At 38.3% G+C, this 19,506-nt stretch overlaps 1 protein-coding gene across 1 annotated transcript in view; it reads right to left on the bottom strand.

Annotated features, from left to right (window-relative positions):
* Positions 1 to 5,878: 5,878 nt before the first annotated feature.
* The window catches only part of pde3b (phosphodiesterase 3B), a 45,490-nt gene continuing 31,862 nt past the window's right edge, over positions 5,879 to 19,506 (bottom strand). Inside the window, exons 2-16 of the mRNA XM_044099910.1 lie at positions 18,988 to 19,038; positions 17,839 to 18,084; positions 17,356 to 17,507; positions 15,693 to 15,793; positions 15,367 to 15,589; positions 15,163 to 15,254; positions 14,708 to 14,862; positions 14,340 to 14,474; positions 14,024 to 14,135; positions 13,316 to 13,429; positions 12,866 to 13,065; positions 9,476 to 9,679; positions 9,205 to 9,366; positions 7,190 to 7,442; positions 5,879 to 6,699 (exon numbers count right to left, since the gene is read on the bottom strand). Of these exons, the coding sequence (XP_043955845.1) occupies positions 6,497 to 6,699; positions 7,190 to 7,442; positions 9,205 to 9,366; positions 9,476 to 9,679; positions 12,866 to 13,065; positions 13,316 to 13,429; positions 14,024 to 14,135; positions 14,340 to 14,474; positions 14,708 to 14,862; positions 15,163 to 15,254; positions 15,367 to 15,589; positions 15,693 to 15,793; positions 17,356 to 17,507; positions 17,839 to 18,084; positions 18,988 to 19,038 (2,403 nt within the window). The 3' untranslated portion in view covers positions 5,879 to 6,496. The remainder of the gene's footprint in view (positions 6,700 to 7,189; positions 7,443 to 9,204; positions 9,367 to 9,475; positions 9,680 to 12,865; positions 13,066 to 13,315; positions 13,430 to 14,023; positions 14,136 to 14,339; positions 14,475 to 14,707; positions 14,863 to 15,162; positions 15,255 to 15,366; positions 15,590 to 15,692; positions 15,794 to 17,355; positions 17,508 to 17,838; positions 18,085 to 18,987; positions 19,039 to 19,506) is intronic.

Genomic DNA, 19,506 nt, shown 5'->3' with positions numbered 1-19,506 from the left:
GAATCACCTGTGCATATTCATCTTCTCAAAGGACTTTTGGTGAGCCATATGGCCACTGACATTTTAACACAATCAGTTTATTCAAATGATATATATATATTTTTTATAAGCATATATGCATGTTTGCACAGTACTGTTGAACAGCAGGGGAGGCACCAGGAACTGAATGGACATCCTGGGAGCACGGATGGGCTATTGATTTGATTCCCTGAGCTCCCGCAACCAGAAACGAAATGCCTGTGAACCTTGGCGCAGCGGCGATGGTTTAGGTCAATGATTTATATTATGTACACCAATGATGGGTCATATCACTGATGTTGTAGGACAGCTTTGGGGAAATTAATGACACCAGCTATTCAGACAGCATTTGTCTGGCCAAATGGGACTAACGGACTTTCCAAGAAAGTTCTGAACTGTGTATTGGAATTGGCATTAGACCAAGATTTACGTCATCTGGACTGACTCTGAACCTTTCTCCAGGGATAGTGCTATGTGGAAAATCTTTCTCTTAGAAAGCAAATGCAACCCTGATGGATTTCTAGAAACTGACTTTGCAAGACTGGTTTCTGATAAATGGTGCTTATCAGTACTAATAATGTACTGTGTTTATATGTAACATGTTTGTTGTATTTTTGGAAACCTGGTACATGTTTATTTTTTGTGTGCATTCATAAACTTGTCCTTCCTTTTCTTTCAAAAATGTTATTCTTAAATGCTATTTTTTCCCAAATGAGCCTTTGTGTTATTCATAATTCTATGCTATTATTAATTTAACAACTCCAAATGTTCTGATGTGTCACTAGCAGAAACATTTCACAGCATGTGAAACTCAAACTCACAGAAGAAAACTCAAACATCTTTGGGCTCATGTTGTCTGAGAAAAAAACAAAAAACAGTATTTTCTTCTTTTTAACTTGAAAAAGTCACTGTTCAATGCAAACTGTTTCTAGAATCTAATACTTAATAGATGTGTTGCTTGAAATATATACTGGGATACCTAAATACAGTTTGACTAGGAATGTTAAAAGATGAAAAGAAGACATAAAAGACTATGGCTAGACTTCATTAGTATCAAAAGGCCAACTTCAAATTGCTGTTTAGTTCTTTCTCCAATCAGAGGTAGACAGGCAAGGTGCAAAGCACTGTACAATTACCTGAATCACAGATGTAAATTACAGATTTTTGCAGACAGTATGTTATGATCCTGGTTACCAAACTACCCTAAGTATGCCTGACACACAGGTCAGGGTTCACACATCAGACAACACAAGGTCAGGTTTGACTACAGTACTCATCCACTGTACTAATATGAAGCTAAGGAAACATGACCTCTGTTAAAGTTTTAAATTTCACCTAATAGCTAACGTTTGGCTGTGACATGTAATGCAGCAGTCAACACAATGAAGCTTACCAGAAATTGCCTAAAAAATCAATACAATTTTCTATGAATTGTTTTAAGAATCAGAATAAGAATTTTCCTGTGATTAGCATTGCTTATGTTTGCATTGCAGCACAGTTAGGTACTGCAGGATGTTAGAAAATCAGACTTTTAAAATTCTGGTTACTGCTTGCAAAGCTGTGGAATTGCCTTCGATCTGTTTGCCATGTGAATACCAGAATAGTATTGTTGAGAGAATGAGCTGTAGTTGTCATTAGCGTTTTTAAGGAGGTTGCTTTAACAATGGTGGTTCTTAGCCACCATAATAACAGTATTATATGCTGGCAGTGTTCACTGTATAAAGAATCAGCACAACACGACTGATGACCTATAAATATGAAGTATTTTAAAGTAGTACCTAATGAAATATTTCCAAACAGACTTCCTGGAGCTGGGACTGATATCCTTTGATTGATGTTCCACCTTTTATAACCCCATTATGCACCAAAATGGTGGTAAAGAATATTTAACACATCTTTTTTAAACATCCTACACATATTTTGGATGCCCTTTTTTTTACTACAGAAATGAAGTCATTCCACTAAACAACTCCAAAAGTCAAATTTTTTAGCTGCCTTAAGAACTGACCCTGTCATGATCACAGTTAAAAACACTGTTTCCCAAAGCTGTCATTTCATTAATGCTCAGGTGAAAAAATCAAATTAACATGAAGGTGTTTTTCTCAAATTTACATAAAACACAATTACAAATGTCAAGAACTAAAGAAATGTATCATCAAGAAATTGAAAGAAAGCAGGAAACCACAGAACAAGTTTGGCAGAGTGTGGAGGTGAAAGAGCCTGTAATGAAAATTAGTGACAGATGTGTCTAAAGACCCCACTACATCTGCCAAGACAGAAATGAATGACTTAACCTCAATGAAAGCTATTGCTAAAGCTCTGCACAGAAATGAACTGGAGTCCAGGAAGAATTCCACCTTTGTAGGAAAAACACCTTCAAACCAAACTATATCTTCCTAAGAACATCCAAGAGAAAGATTATCCATTCCCAAAACAGCAAGAACATGACAAAACCAGAGCTCTTTGGCTACAGAGACACTGCTTGTTTGGAGAAAGAAGGAAGAGGTTGTTGCAACTGGGAATCATGTCAAGTTAAAATGAATCATAAAGAAAGATATGTGAAAATTTTACAAGGTATTATCAAAACTGGGTCTAGTCTTTGCTTTGTGTTCCCAACATGACATTAACTCAAAATATTATCTGCTGCTGGTGATAGAAATACATCATGAAGACCAAAGTAAACACTATTAACAGACCTGGACAAAACCCTGACTTGCATGACTGTGGGATGACCTGAAGATAGAGGTCGATCTCAGAGAGTTATTAAATATGAAGGAGCTCGGGACATTTTCCCAAAGAGGAGAGGGCTGGGATTCTTTAAGAGGCGTCAGAAACCTTTTGAAAACTACAAACAACAAACCTCTTTCTACTTCTGTATCCAGCAATAGGAACCACAAAAGCCCAACGGCATGAGGAGTGTCAGAATTTCAACCCCGGCAGCTTTGAGTGCAAAACAAACTAATGAAATTATCGACAACAAACTCTTCAAGTAATTTTAAAACAATGCATTTCTTGAACTCTTTTGTCCTTTTTCTCTTCCCTTCTTTTTCTTGTAATAGAAAGAAAATTGGTTGCAAACACACTTGCATGTACTGTTCCTTTTATCGTTTATTTTATTACCTTTAAACTTTATATATTTGCGTATAATTTCTATATGCTCTTAGGACAAGAAGCTGGAGTCAGATTTCTTATTTTTGTGCACACAATCTTTGCCATTGACGTTGATTCTGAATTTTAACACTGGCTACATGTTTGTAGTCTAAAAGTTTAAATTTTAAGTCAGACCCTAAAAAGTTTGAATGTCTCTTTCATGTGGAGTCTTCTTCCAGAAACTGGAAACTTTGCATTCAGTGTTTTGCGTAGATTGCAGCAGCGGCAGCTCCTAATTGTCTGACATTCTGCATAACTACTGAATGGGAAAACATGGAATGGAAGTAAGGGACGAAAAAGGACAATTTGGGTCTTGTTCAATATGATAAACTGAAGATAAGATTCGCACAACCTCTTGAAACAGATGATGTTACGCGAGACCCCATATGTGATTGTGGTTTTTGATTGCTTATTAGCTTCTTTTTCCTTTTTTTGTTTGAGGTAGTGTGGAACAAAAAGAACAAAACAATGTATAGTTTGGACCCACAGACACACAAATACCCATAAGACCCCAAATAAAATAATACAATAAAATCAATGAGGACAGCTGATACTTTAGGGATGGTTGTTTTATGGCATCTATAAATAACAACAAAAATCGGCTGTCCCACATTAAAGATACGGGTGAATGGTTACATTAGACAAACGCACGTATACTGATGCTACATAAGGGTAACAACCTGTTCATAGATGTATTTATGGCACAATCACAGATGACTCTGTGGTTTGGGAGACTGCACAGTGAGAAGTCAACAACCATTTACAACGCAATGAGCTAGAATGTCAGGTCAGGAGCTACCACGGCTTTCTGATCCGGTTCGGTTCCACGTGAGAGAACTGGGCTCGTCAGAACTCTCGCCTCCGTCACTATGTGTTGCTCTTGCACAAACAACAATGGAGCCGGGAGAAACGTCTAAGATCGGCACGTCACAGCCAACACATGACAAGATGCGGGGAAAGTTTGGCACTAGTTGGATCAAGCGATACAACAGTGTGAGAGTGAATAGAGGAGACAAGAGTGGTTATGGTACAAAAAAAAAATGGAGAGGTGTGAGGTTGGAGCAGAGAGGAAAATAAAACCTTGCTCCCTACACAAGTTTCACATTTGGAAAAAGATGAAACACAAAAAGGTCATAATTACAGGATGTACAAGATGTCAGCTGCGTGTAGAAAACAGATGCATTCATTTGATTATTTCAAAAATATATATTTATATGCACATACTCTTTTTGTACAGTGGCTAAACACTTGTTTGGTATTAAAATGTGCACAAAGGTATTTATTTTCCGTCATTAAATATTACTCAGTTTGCTTAACATTTTCAGCAGGGATTATGAGTTAATAAGGTGATAAAAGACCTAGGTAACAATTCTGCCTTCCCTTTGATAAAATATCATATTAAGTGGAATGCCAAGAGTTTAGGCAGAAATTGAAAAACAGATTGAGAATTACGATGCTTTTAACCTGCCTTGTGACACTATATGTTATATATACATATATATTTGTGTATATAAACAAAACCAAAGAGACATTAAAACAGGGCACCTTTTCTTTACACACTGGCTAAATTGTGGGGTTGGATACAAGTCTGTAAAAAAAAAAAGGATAATTTATGTGAAGTAGTTGGAAAAAAAAAACCCAAACTGCTAGCCTGTGTGAGGTCGAAACAAAAACCTACAATATTATTCAAGAACTGCAAGACTGATTGTTATGTTGCTGCAGAAAAGACATTTGCAGTCTGGTGACAATCATGATTATTTTCTTCTCCAGTGAGGTTGTAAAACGATTTTGCAAACAGTGTATGAATTAAACCAAGAGACAGAACATTCTGCCTTCCCCTCTAACACAGAGGACTTCATCTGCTTGAATTTGTTTGTAGTAAAGTTCATTAAGAGATTACAAACTACTTCAATCACCCCCATTTTTTAAAATTTCTTTAGTTTTTAAAGTGTATTTCATATGAATGACATAAATTCTTGCAAAATAATTAATCAACTTTGCATGAATCCTGAGTAACCTTTAAAAAAATACTTGTAATCAAAAAAATAAAAGGAACATAAACAATCCGTTCATTGAATCAGCACTCCTGATCTGAATGCAACACGTCAAACGCCAGAGGACATTTTACTGATTTGAAATCAAACAATGCTAAAATGACACACAAAGACACGCAAAATACACACTAACATGTTTAAAAATGTGCTCTCGTTCTCCCTGCTCATTCTCTCTGTCACATTCCGGTCAGAAATAGTCGCACTCAAACTCAACAAAGAACAGAGAGTTAAGGGGGGTTTGGGAAAGTACGGTGGTACACATGAATAAAAGCATCAAAAACGATGCAGATATAATGCTATTAATCAGTCAACATTTCAATGAAGTCTCTGTGACTGAGTCTGATACAGTGTTTCGTGTCACCAGCAAGGAGAGGAAACTTCTCAAGCCAAAACTCTGGGCCAAAATGGACTTAGTAAAGTTTCAGACAGGCACATCAGCTTATGTATATACTCAAAAAATAAATATATTTTTTGATTCTACTGATATATATATATATACACAGTACAGACCAAAAGTTTGGACACAACTGTATATATATATATATATATATATATATATATATATATATATATATATATATATATATATATATATATATATATATATATATATATATATATATATATATATATATATATATATATATATATATATATATATATATATATATATTTCGTGACACTGAGGCTGAAGCAGTTTCAGTCTCTTGTCTTACAGACTGTCCACTTTGGTAAGGGCTAAGGATACCACCTGCTTCAGTACTTTTCCTCTACCTTTCGTGTAATTGTTTTTTAAATAAACAGGAACTACTTTGTACCTAAAGGAGGTGTTAAGTGTTAAGCGCTTTGCATTCAAGGCAGCATCACAGCCAATACACCATGGAGGAAAAGTTAATGCTGGACCCCCGTCCATAGTCCTCTTCTGCACCTTTACCCTTGGTTCTGGTGCTTTTATGTCTGTTTGCACTTGACTCTCCATGGGCTGAAAGTGCATAGGGGTTGGGCCCCTACCGTTGCAGTAAGGATCCGCTCACAGTAGTAAGGCCTTTTTGTTTCTCTGAAAAACGACGTGACTACTTTAACATTTGAGTGTCTGCACAGTGAATCATTTAATGTGTGTGTTCAGGATAGAGCGGGAACAAAGTATGTTTTATGTGCATTTATTGACTCTCTGTCTTTGTGTCAGTAAAAGGCAGATGGTTGAACAACTTCAGTCCTTCCACAGCTTCTCCTTTTCATTTTGTGCAGCTTTGCACATTCACTTTGTCCTCCTGCTACTGACGCTCCTCCCCTTCCTCCTCCTCCTGGATGACCTGGATGTCATCTGACGGGGAGGTGGGCGAGCTGTCTGGCTGCTGCTGTTTGCCAAGTTCTTTGTTCTTGTCCTCCTCCTCAATGATCTTCTTCCAAACCTTGTGGTTCTCCGTCAGGTGCTGCATGATGCAGCTGAACAACCTGCGACGGTCTTTCGTCCTTCCTACGAGTGAGTAACAGAAACAAACATCTTAAAAGAAATACATGCTGGTGGGAAGAACTGAAAAAATTCTCCCAATGCAAAAATGAGCAAACATAAAACAAAATTAAAATGTCAGACTCTTGTCAATGTCATGACGTTAGATTCATATGGAATGACTGGGACTGAACACCAGGTGGCGCTTTTAAAATACAAGAAGTCTCTCGAGAAGTCCTCCTATTTTTATCGCCAGTCAGAAAGAAGCAGGTAGATCTTTAAGTTCCTGGATATCATTGACTAAAGTTTTTGCATTCCTTTGGCATGGAGGGCTTTAGATGGAATCTTCATTTACTCCGTTTTAGCGGTGTCACCAAAAAGCAAGAGAAATAGCCATATTTATTAAATTATTCTTTATATGCATGAATGAAACAAAAACCACATCGCTACTTTTAAAATTAAGTTGCCCTTCAAATCAAAATAGCATCAAAAAAGAGCTGTGACTGTTAAATCTAACCTGTTGCCAAATCAACTTCTAACTCATCTTCGTCATCTTCTTCTTCATCTGTGTCCTCCTGTGCTTCATCATCTTCTTCATCTGATTCCGATTCGTTTACCCAGTGACCAGGAAGCAGACCGGCAGCATCGTAGGAGTTACAGAGAGGTCCCACAATATGGGTGATGAAAGACTCCTGCAGCTTGGCCAGCTGCGGTGCAGAGCGGTCCATGAAGGGGCTGATGGGTAATCCTAACTTTGCTTCTTCATCGCCCTGCAGATAACAAAAACTTAAATTAAAAGCTGCTTTAATGAGACACACGACGAGAAATTCCAACTGGTGTTCAAGGTCTGTTCCAAACTGACTCGAGGTTTCTCTTAAGGTGTTCTTTAACTAATAGTCAGACTAGGGACTACGTCCATCCATTGCTGATCATAAAAGAGAGTCTCCAGGGAAACTATCAAAACATAGTACTTAACTAGTACTTAACTATTGTGAATTAGAGTAATTATTTTGTTTTTATAATTGAAATACCAAAATAAAACAAATACATGTTCTACAGGTTCTTGTGCTTTCATTATGGAGTACAGAGAAACCTGATTAAAAGTTAGCTCAGTCCATCGAGACCATGAAATCAAACAGAGGGGAACAAACATGGCAGATTTAAAATGACTTCTATCCGTGAGAGGAATTGGGAGATGTCCATTAACTTTCTCCATTAAGTTTTTCTTTTTTGAATTGTGTGCTTGCTCCAGTTCGCTGTAGTGACATTGACGTTTAGATAATGACGAGGTTTCTCAAAGGGTTGATTCAGAAAAAATGCTGGTTGTAATGGGAAGGGGGTGGGTGTGCTCTCATGGATCAAAACAATAAATATTACTGCAATTTACCAAAAATTCAAACGGTAAGTAAAGTGCAATGGTAAAAGATAAAAAATAAGCATTTTCTGCTACTTTTTCTCTATTGCAGAGGACGGTGAGATCCAAGTATATCATGTCTGTTAATATGCATTCATTCCTATAATTCAGGAATGAAATATAGAAAAAAAGTCTAAAATTAAAAAACTAATTCAATCCAAAAGTTCTTCATAAACATTTCCTAAAGTGTCATTGTGCAGAACAGAAGGTAGTTTGGAAAAGGTCAAACATTCCCAAAGCTATAGCCAACCGCATTCTTATCTTCATAGTATTGTCATTACAAAGTTTAACGGAAGCATATATGAAACAGAGAGAACCGCAACATAATGTAGAAAATCGATTTTATAATTCTTCTGCATGATCCAGGCCATTCTGAGCCTTTCATTTTTTTTCACATCCATCCATCCACTTCGAAAATGGCACAAAACTAATAGGTTGTTCTGCTGATCTATCTCCTTGGTTTATAGGAAAAACCCAACAAAAGCCCACAACAAGCTGAATCTTGAAACAGATTATTTACAGGAGCAGGAGACCATAATGGGCGCCACTCCCATCAGCTAATAAGAGGAAGCTGATTTTAGAATTAACAAATCCTCCAAAATTGGACTGTAACAGATTGCAAATTTGTTGGGTTATCTTAGGAGTTTTGAATTCAGCTGCAACATTAATACAGAAGGAACTGAACTTGGAGCAAATAACCTGAAAGCATGAAAGAATCCCATCTTGTATCAACGGTTCAGGTTGCTGCTGCTGGTGGTCTTCTAATGCTGTGGGAGATATGTTCTAGCTACATCTAGCTAAACAGTTCACAAACGTCTACTCATTGTTGCTGACCGCTGTGTCACCGATGGTGACTTTGACTCAAAACATCTCAAACCGATTTCTTGAACATGACAATGAGTTCATTGTAATCCTGCAGTCACTTTAATCCAAAAGAGTAGCTTTGGGATGTGGTGGAACAAGAGATTCCAATATTGGATCTACAGACAATGAAAGAGTGATGTCATCATGTCAATATGTAGAAGAAAACCTGCTTCTGATACTTTGTTGAATCTATGCCACATGGATAATAAAATGGCCAGTCAGTAAACTTTGCTCTATTATTGCACAGACTATACCTGCTCATAAAACTCATTGACAATGCCTTCTGTCCACTTGAGGTGCAGGTCTCGGACTTTGGCCGGTCCATTGATGTCTGCCAGCTTGATACAAACTTGGCACACCAGAAGTCTGTCGTTCTCATTGGTCCAATCAATTCCTGGACTGTTTACATCGTTTACCTTTTAACAAACAAACACACATGGATGCCTTTTTTCTTTTACCACAACACAGATTCCAAAAATGAGGAGATCAACGGTGATGTGATTTATGACTGGTGTGATAGTGCACCTTGGCATTGAACTCAGCCAGAAAGTCAAAGTGCTTCTTGAGGTCTGTGGCCAGTATTGCCTCGATGACGAGGAAGCGGAAACGCTTGAATTCAACATGATCCAAGTTGGCCAGGAAGTTGTACTCGGGCTGGGACAGGTAGAGGCTCCAGGCGGATGCAGCATGGTGGTTCTCTAGGACTGAGCGATCGTTGTACAGCACTGCCTGTAATTGACAGGAGAAACAAAACAAACAAGTGAAGAACTGCAGAGTAAGGTGGTTCCTAATGCTTAGTTAAGAAGCTTCACTAATGCATTTTTTAGATAATGTATCTGCAAAGACATAGCCATTTGTGAACGATTTAAAAATAGCAACAAAAAAAATCCATAAAAAAGATAAAAACGCACAAAGATAAATGGTTATGAAAGATGTATAAGACACATTTAAATGTAATGACTGTAATGATTAAAGGCAAATACAATGACAAATCAAATGAAGCAGTCTTTTGACGCAGACGGTAGTTCACCACACCGTCAGCAATTAACCAGTTCAAGGTCCATCTCCTTTCTTGTGACCTTTTTTTTTTTTTTTTTGACTAAACAGAAACAGTGAGAGTCCTATCACTATTGACACATCAAAACTGGAAGAAGCGGATACTTTTTCCTGCTCTCATGTGCATTATAGAGAACAATGGGAGGAACCTTTTACGTGAGCAGTAGCTAATCTCGGATATGATCTACATTTGTATTACATTTGCTCGATGACATAAAAGCAGTTGAACAGAAAGTAACTAAGGAAAAGGGATGCAAGGAAAAGCACTCAAGTTAAATATTAACCTGTAAAACTAAAGGAAAAATACACCCTAAAAAAATAAGACACAGTTGAACAAATACTGCTGTCTTTGACAGACATCTGCATACATTATTTATCAAATTACAAGAATAAGTACATAGAGAAAAATGGACTAATAGTTGCTTTGATGCAAACAATATGAGGCCTTGTGAAATTTTAAAACTTTTATTTTACACATAAAATTCAGAAAAATGTGGCAGATCGGATGGAGAGCATTTATAAATGGAAGCTTGTGTTCATTTAGTGTTAAATGTATACAGATCTGAATACGATGTTATTGCACATGGAGCTGCTCACATCCTCCTTTCCCACTGCTAGGCTACAGCTAGTTCCCCACAACGACGCCTGCCACGAATGCTCAGGCTAGTTAGTATGGCCACTGATGATGATGGGTGAACAGTTTCCCTGTAATGGCAATTTGATTCTCCACCATTAGCACATTTTGAAGCGCACACAGAAGCGATTGACAGCGCTAAGACCCTCCTCCTGGCTCTGATTGGTTGTTTCTGACCAGGAGCAAATATGTAAAAAACATTTTTTTTTTTTTTATGCAAAAGTTACATGCGGCAACTTTAATGTCGTAAGTACAGATTTGTACTTAAACATGTTCAAAGACTATCAGCTATGTAAAGTATACAAAATGCCACAATAGCAAAATAAAAAGAAAGAAACTTTTATTTCTCTCCTTATATTTTTTTTTCTTTTTTCCATAGCATTACTGAGGAATAATTTTGTAAGTATATGGGAACATAAAGTATGTTTTACAAGCTAACCATTCCTGTTTATGGCTGTAAAACCAGGATTCTTCTTTCTCCTTACTGGGCTCTGTTTGTTTCCAGGAGCCTCTTCAAGCTTGTAGTTAAGTTTACTGCCTCTGAAATAGACTTTTACAGTTTAGTGTGACATTGTGCTCTATCTTCAGCCACCACATATTCAAATTAATTTGAATTTGTTTTACACCTGCAAGCTGAAGTACACAAGGACACTAACATTACTATAGGATCAGTGTGCAAGGAGAGACAGAGAAAGAAACTTTTTTGCTAATTTTATGATAATAGTATAAATGAACAATCTTGGCAGTGACACAATGGCACACTTTAAAGAGCATTCATTCAAATTAAGAGTAACTGATGAACCCATCCACTGATTTTGGTCAAGAACCCAGCAGAGAGCCAGACATGTGATTATCTCACTCACACGGTTTGCCTCGAGCCCAGACGCCAAAGTTGATATTTGCTTTACGATTGATGGTTTTCAGAAAAGAAAAATCCTTTTAAAGGTCAGGTTGAAAGCTTAGTAAACAATGACCCTCTGTGCTCAGTGGATGGCAGACAGAGATAATGGATGAGGTTGCATTATGTGCTTCATGCAGGACAGAAACATTGGAAAACTGTTGTTACAAGTCAGGTGGCTAGAGTTAAATAAAAGAGGAGGGTGGGAGTAAAACCTCCAGGATATATTTCTACCTATTTAAAAAGACAAAAATTACAGATTTTAGAACTACATCACCCTCTGCATTTATTAATATTGCTGCTGAAGATGTCGAGAAAGCCAAGAAAATATAAATTTTATTGCAACAAAATCTTACACTGAAATATATAAAAAAAAGATCCAACATTTAATTTGAATTCATTTATTTGTGAAATATATGTGGAAAAAAATTATAAAAACTTATTCATGTATCTATTTTTTGGTGACACCATTAGTGGTGACCCTAACAATTTCTACAAAATGGTCTCACTTGATCGGTGTCAGAAATTTTGATTTGAAATCCATAACTTTCTGCTTCACTGGCGTATTACACATGACTAAGAGGCCAAGTTCTTCTAATTACTCCTCAAAACAGGAAGGATTACCGATTACTTGTCCTTAAAAAGCCTTACCTGCCAATTCCATTTTTGGCTGATAAATGGTAAATGGACTGAACTTCTATAGCGCTTTTCCAAACATTATGACCACTCAAAGCGCTTTAGACTCACAAATGCACACACATTTATACACTAATATGCAGATTAGTGGGAAGTTTGGGGTTAAGTGCCTTGCCCAGGGGCTCATCAACACGTGGCAGGAGGAAGCTGGAATCGAACTACTCTGCTCATAGAGCCACAGTCGCCCAAAGTAACTTGGTATCAAATTGGTGACATGGTATCAAATTGGAAATGTTGATAAATATATCAAGAAAGTCGCTGAGTTGGCAACAGAGGGATGACTATTGTTAACTACAAACGTGTAGACATGACCTGTGGCCCGGTCTGTCAGTCAAACCTGTCTCTCTCTGCACAGCAAAAGAGGACACTGGTTGATTTTTAGACCTTTTCTGAAGTAGATAAGATCGGCTTCACCTGTAAGTATCGGCCGATCACCGATCTCTCAAAATATGCTACTGCAATAAAGTAACTTATTTGAAAAGTATACATTTTCACAACAGAGCCAAGTTAAACGTTTACACTATATTGTCAAGAACCTCTGGGGAGTGCAAAACTTTAAAAGGAAAAAGTTAATCAGTAAACACATTCATTATTTATGGTAACATTTAAATATACTAGACCAATAGGTTACCTGAGGTGCATTAGTGGCTATTAGAAAGGCGTTTGTACGACCAGGATGGTCGTAGTCGTGCATTGCAGCTGCTACATAAAGGGCCATGAGCTCCAGGGCAGGTATGTTCCAGGCCAGGCAGCCGTAGCTGTCATCTGAAATGGAGGAGCTCTTGGAGGTGGCGTATGATATCCTGCCTGGGGAAATTCCACTATCTGAATCTGGAAAAAATAAAACAGTTTGACATCTTCTCATTAAGGACAGACACAAAAAGTTCAGTCAAACAAAAAAAAAAATAATTATCAAAGATAAGGAAGAAAACTTATATTGTAAAATAACATGACATGACAGAAAACTTACGTCAGAAGGTGAGAGAAGATAGTGCTCAATGGATTTTTATTAAAAGTCGATGCATTTAACCATGCTGGATAATTATTATGTTTCCTTTTTTGATGACTCGGTAGTATTTACCTGTGTCACTTCCTGTCACATGCTCACTGTGGATCTGCTGAAACCCAGGGATTGGTCGAGTGGTTAAGTACCAAACAGCATGGAGCACATCTGTAGCATGGACCCGGTTGTGATCTGTTTTAACGCAGAACAGTGCAAATGAAATTTATCCTTGTGGAACAATATAATAAATACTTGAGTGCAAGTTTTATCAGCACAAACATCGCTATTGTACAGTTTCTTTAAATTATGTATCAGTCTGATATTAAACACCAATAGTCATTTTCATCTTGTTGCCTTTTGCTTATGTGTTTCAGGAAGTGGAGGAGAGGAGGCTGGCCGTGAGATAAAAGCTTGGGTTTATTTTTAGTGACAGTAAACATACAGCATGTAGTGAGAGAAATGCAGCGCAGGATTATAGGTTTTTACTTGAAGCACATAAGCAAAGTCAGTGGAATGGTAATTTTTTTCATGGTTTCAACAAGGGTAGGGAAATGTATATTATGAATATATGATAGGTAAATATCTGTTATTGGTCATAATAGCAATATTAATACCAATATCAATCTAAATGGTCAGATCGGTGCATTCCTAAAAGGTCTATCCCACTAAAATCAAACTCAAACACAATATTTGTTTATAAAATATGTCGAAAAGTACACATGGAGATCAGTTTGACAAAAAAAAAGGATATCAAATGTTTTGGCCTCAGCACAGTTTGACACTTACAGGGAATGTCTCTATAGCCACTTTCCAGAGCACAGAAGTAGGACATGAACTCCTTCACGGGGATCTTGAAGATCTCAAATAGACACATATCCTGGAAAAGCGTGTATGTCACCTGGGAAGACATTAACTTGAGCTTAAATAAAAACTGGAAACTGAACTATAGCATGCATCTTTGGTATAATTTAATTTGATCTCTTTGATCATCAATAACCTCTTTCCTTTGCAAGTCCATACATGTATATTAGTAAGGTCATTAACTTTAAATAATCAAAGGAAACAGAACTGTAAATGTTGAGTTTACTGCTTTGGTACTAACGTAGCTGAGGATCCTTCCCGTCTTCCCTCCTGTTGTGTCCACCAGTTCAAAAATCTGGAAGTTCCAGGTGTCCATCTTCTCCATGAGACCCTCGTGGTCCTCCAGCATGGAATCAAGTATGAACTCCTGTTCCCCCTGAAGACAACCACAAAGCAAACACATGAAAAGAAGGAAGAACAACAAAAATAATTTCAAGATGAAATAAGAAGAAGAAATAACTAAATATGTCATGCATGTCCACCATAAGTTAAGAAGCTGTAGGTTGATGAAAGTCAACATAACAGTCTTTAAAACACATTAGGACCCACTCTTCTGATCTTAATACCCAGGTGACTCATGTCGAGCAGAAGCAGTCTGATCAAGCTCACCTCTGCTTTCTGAGTCTGCAGCTCAGTGACGGGCCTCTTCTCCTTCTCCTCCTCTACCACACCCAGGTCTCCTTCAGCGTCTGGCTTCCCATCTCCAGTCACGTCTGGCTCTTCCCTGATAAAATCCCCCCCAGCATACTCCAGCCCTTCAACCACTGTCAACACAAATAAAACACAAGGAGAACATAATGTTAACACTAGTCTGAAAGAATAAAAGAGTGCAGTTGCTGGTTGTTATATTATGTTGTTATGTAGATCTAAACTGAAATATGTTATCTAAAATGTAAGTCTATTCTCAACAATTGCAGTATTTGAACGAGTCCAGCAGAGGGCAGCATTAGTATATGAAACTACACAAAGAGGGGTTTCTCTTTCACTATACTGGGTCAACAAATGAGATTGTCTGCATAACTGGATTCTACTCTGTGACGTGCAGTAGGCATGACAGTTTGTACCTGAGCGCCTGCGTTGAGCCTCGCTGTTGAACAGCTGATGAGAGTCCCCCGACTCACCGCTGGAAATTCCCTTGAGCATCTGACGACCACAGCTTTAGTAGACAACGACAGATCATATTGGCATGTGTACTGCAAATTTATTGATACAAGACTGGGATAAAGTGAGACAAAGGTAACATGGGCCTTCCGCAGCACATGTCTCACCTGGTGCAGAGAGAGAAGGTAGAGCTACGAAAGGCCTGCTGGAAATCAGTGGAGCTGACTAAAGGCTTGTGGAGGTTCAGGTTAACACTCGGCTTTGTCAGGAAGTCCGCTGTGTCGGGGAACTCCACGGGCAACCGAGGGGCATGGGATGATGAGGAACCTGTATTTAGTGTGGGGGGGCTATGGCTTGGTGAGGTGACTGGGCTGAGACTGGGAGACGTGCCTAGAAAGGAGCATAAGAATGTGGGGATAGAAATAAGGGGCAACACTGAAGCAGAGCCGTAGCAGTTTAATAACATATGCAAGTTTGGGTAGTTAAGTCTCACCTGTTCTTCTGGGCACCGTGTGGTATGTTAGGGTGACAGAGGAAGACCTCTGTTTGGGAATGGTGAGCAGGTTTGCATTGGGACCGTTGGTCAGACTTGAGCTGATACAAAAAGTCACAAACTCAGATGTTTTTGCTCGTCAGGACAGCAAATCTCATCTATTCTTCAACAATGAAGTGCTCTCCTGCCATCTAGTGGAAACATGCTATAGAGACACCACCCCACAGCAGTTTCTCTGAGCACTGTCTCAAATTTTTGTAAAAGTAAGAAGCCAAAGTTTTATTTCTACATGCTATTGAACAGCAAGAAGCTCTATGCAGTAGAGCTTCTTGCTGTTTGTTGATGACTGAGAGATCCATGCCAAGTAGTAAAAGTCGTACATTAATATTTCTTTTCTAAGGTGTCATTTGTGAAACATTTCAGGCTAAAGAAAAAAGAAATTACAGCACCAATTGATCCCTGTTTCTCAATTCCAAAATGTCAGACTGCTAAATAAAACCAGACCTAGAAAGTAATTAGTTTTTTATATGTAATCACCAAAGTTTGGCAGGGAACAGTTTGGAAAACGGAGCTTTGTGGATAGTTTTGTAGCTCCGATCATCTCAATCTTTTGACTTACACAAAATGTTTTAGTTTATAATAAAGACTGAAAGTGTAAGTCATTTTAAGTTATCAAAATGTTCAAACAATCTCATCTCCTATGACATTTGATGAAGCATTATGCATATCACAGCAACTCACATCAGCCATATTTTCATTTTGTTTTGTCCAACTCAATTAAAACAAAACGTGAAAACCAGAGACGACTATGACTATAGTTGAGGTAGCCATTGTCTATCTATTTATGTCTTGCTATTCAGAAATAAGATAGTCAACAGAAACTGATCGCTATATGTTCACCTTCAGGATTTTCTACAACAAAGAGCAGCAGACCATCACACTGCCACCACCATGCTTTACTGTAGCATTTTTTTAAAATGCTGTTAGTTTATACCAGGCATAATGAGATATTCATACTTAGGAATGTTCTGCTTTCTCTCTCTTTTTGTGAAATATCTAGAATCTTTCACAAGATTCAAGATCTTGTGAAAGATTTTCAAAGAGAGAGGCTTTTATATCTTTCTCTTTGGACAGCAGCACCTTGGAACGTTCCCACTGATTAAGTTTTCATCAGATCTTAGAACTGAATCATGAAAAGAGAGCTAAACTGGGGAATGCGTGACCTGAAGTTATTTAGATGCTGTTATGGATTCCTTTTATATGACCTTGTTGAGTTGTCAGTACAATTGTTTGTACAATATTCATTTCGGGGAAGGTTCACCACAGTTCCATGTTTTCCATTTGTGCATAATGGCTCCCACTGTGGTTTGCTGGCGTCATAAAGCTTTAGAAATCGATTTGTAACCCCTTCCAGACAGATAGATTTCAATTACTTTGTTTCTGTTTTTAATTCAGTTTCTTAAGATCAGGCGATTTTATATATATATATATATATATATATATATATATATATATATATATATATATATGTGTGTGTGTGTGTAATTTTTATTATTTTTTTGGATGAAGCTAAAAACAACTAACTACAAACATCCTTTTGGGGAGGATATAACTGGATTTTATCAACATTATGTAAGCCTGCTATAAATCTGTCTCATGCTACCTGGTCAGACTGAGGTCACAGTGGGGTCTCTTTCCATTGTTGCGCTCCCAGCGAGAAGAGGCAGAGTCTAGCGGAGGGAGTGCAGACGGTGTGGAGGAGGTTGAACTCCGCCTGGGCTGAGGGGTAGGGAGGCTGTTTCTGCTACTCAAACCCTGGCAGGCACAGGAGGCTTGTATTAGAGACAAGTATCTGGCAAACAATGTCTGATGAGGCAAAATAAACATAGACACAACAGAAGGTTGTAGGAGAAATTCTTACTGAATACATTGCAGAACTGCAAAGTGCCTCGTAAGACAAAGTCTTCCCCAAAATTATCAAACAAATGATTGGAGTTCCAGTTGTACTTTGTTCCACAATTTCCTTAATATCATTATCAGTGCTATGCATCATAATAATGCCTGAAAGCCAAAACTAAATAAATAAATCCTCAGTATGGACAGCTTAAAGAGATAGGTTTATAGCTGTGGTGAAACCTTTGCTCACCTTCATGCCTTTCCTGTCGCTCCTCTCTGCAGAGTCCTCTGCCTCTACAGAGTAGAAACCTGGGAAGGGCGTAAAGGGGTTGACCCTGGGGCGACATGAGCCTGAAAACGTCCCCATCAGGCTGGAGATGCTTCGCAGAGTCGCGGCGGTGTTTGGTGACAGTGACGAGTCCATCAGCAGCTCTGACACAAGGTTCCTGGCCTCGTTGATGACTGAGAGATCCACACCATTTCCACTCACTGCACCCTGCCACACGAACCCAAACAAAACCCCCAGTTAGGAACAAGAGGCCAAGTTAAGATGGGGGGCGTCTTTAATGATGAGCGTTATTTGTTGCCATATGTGGTCCTATTGTTGAGAGAAAGGCTTTGCTTCCCCTAACCCAGTCTTAAATCCAAATCAAAGTCAACCCCTCTCCAAACAGGAAAGTTTGGGATGTATTCAATACATTTCATTTACAATAAATATTTCCTTTGCTGTTCAAATTTATTGCATACATTTCTGCTCCACTTGGTTTCTTTGTATGTGTGACTAACCCAGGTTGTTAGCAACATGTGGTGAGAATTTTAGGCCAAAAGCCATAGGAAAATATTTACTGTGAAGAACATTGAAGAGTTCATTATTTATTATCATTGTTAACTTCCTCTCCAAATTCATTCCCCTCATTCTTTCTCTTCCTCTGGGCTCTTATAAAATAAGACAGAAATGACAAAAAAAACAAGATTTTCTGGAAAAAAAACATCTATATTCCATTTTGAAAGTAGGGAGCTTTCCCCAAATCAAAAGTCAAATCTAATAAATCGTAAGAGAAATCCACCACAGTGTAATTCTTCATTTTTGGACAGCTTTCATAACAGAAAATGTTCCTACTGGATCAACTTTGTCAAGAACACAAGCAAACAATGACTTTTGGCCTCTGGCAGCTGAATTCTTTGACAGATTACACAAATAGTTTAAACAGTACACATAAATGTCTGAGTGAGCTAAAAAATGTGCCATGATTCAAGGGTCATTGTATGGAGAGTTTTACACAATGTGGAGTAAAAATGTGAGGAAGTGCTAAAGGTGAGTTCAGCTCTTTGAAAAGAAGAATATTTCCTGATTGACCTTTAAACTCAAAAACTGAGCTGAAGGAAATGCGGTACCAACCTGATACTGTGGCTTGTACCAGTGTTTCAGATCCCAGTCCCACAAGATCATCTGAAAGACACAAGTACAGCTGTCAGTCAAACATCAACATATATATGCTTATAAGTTACAGAAAATATGACAAATATCCACGGGCCTCGACCTGTGCTCCACTTTGAGCCTCCTCCAAAGGGGGCACAAGCAGGTCAGGAGCAGAGCTGCACAGCCTCTGCTAGTTTATTCTGCCTGTTATCTAAACACACAGTGTAGTAAAAGTTCACATTAAGGATTTCCTGCACCACTTCATGCACTCTCTCCTCTCCAGGTACTGTGTGGCTGCGCACTGCACACACAGACCTTTCACTGAGAGCAGAAAGCAGAAAAGCAAACCACTAAAACCACCATGGTGCGTCTACAATGGAGTTATGAGATCTTATCAAGCACCAACTACGTCAATCGGCAGCATTTCCATGCTATCTGTTGGTACCCATGCAAGAGCTCTCACACTTTACAGCACAGCACGGCCAAAGCTGGCACAGG

Source organism: Gambusia affinis, linkage group LG02 (assembly GCF_019740435.1).
Source record: "Gambusia affinis linkage group LG02, SWU_Gaff_1.0, whole genome shotgun sequence".
Lineage (NCBI taxonomy): Eukaryota > Metazoa > Chordata > Actinopteri > Cyprinodontiformes > Poeciliidae > Gambusia > Gambusia affinis.
This window is presented reverse-complemented; position numbering and strand designations above follow the sequence as displayed.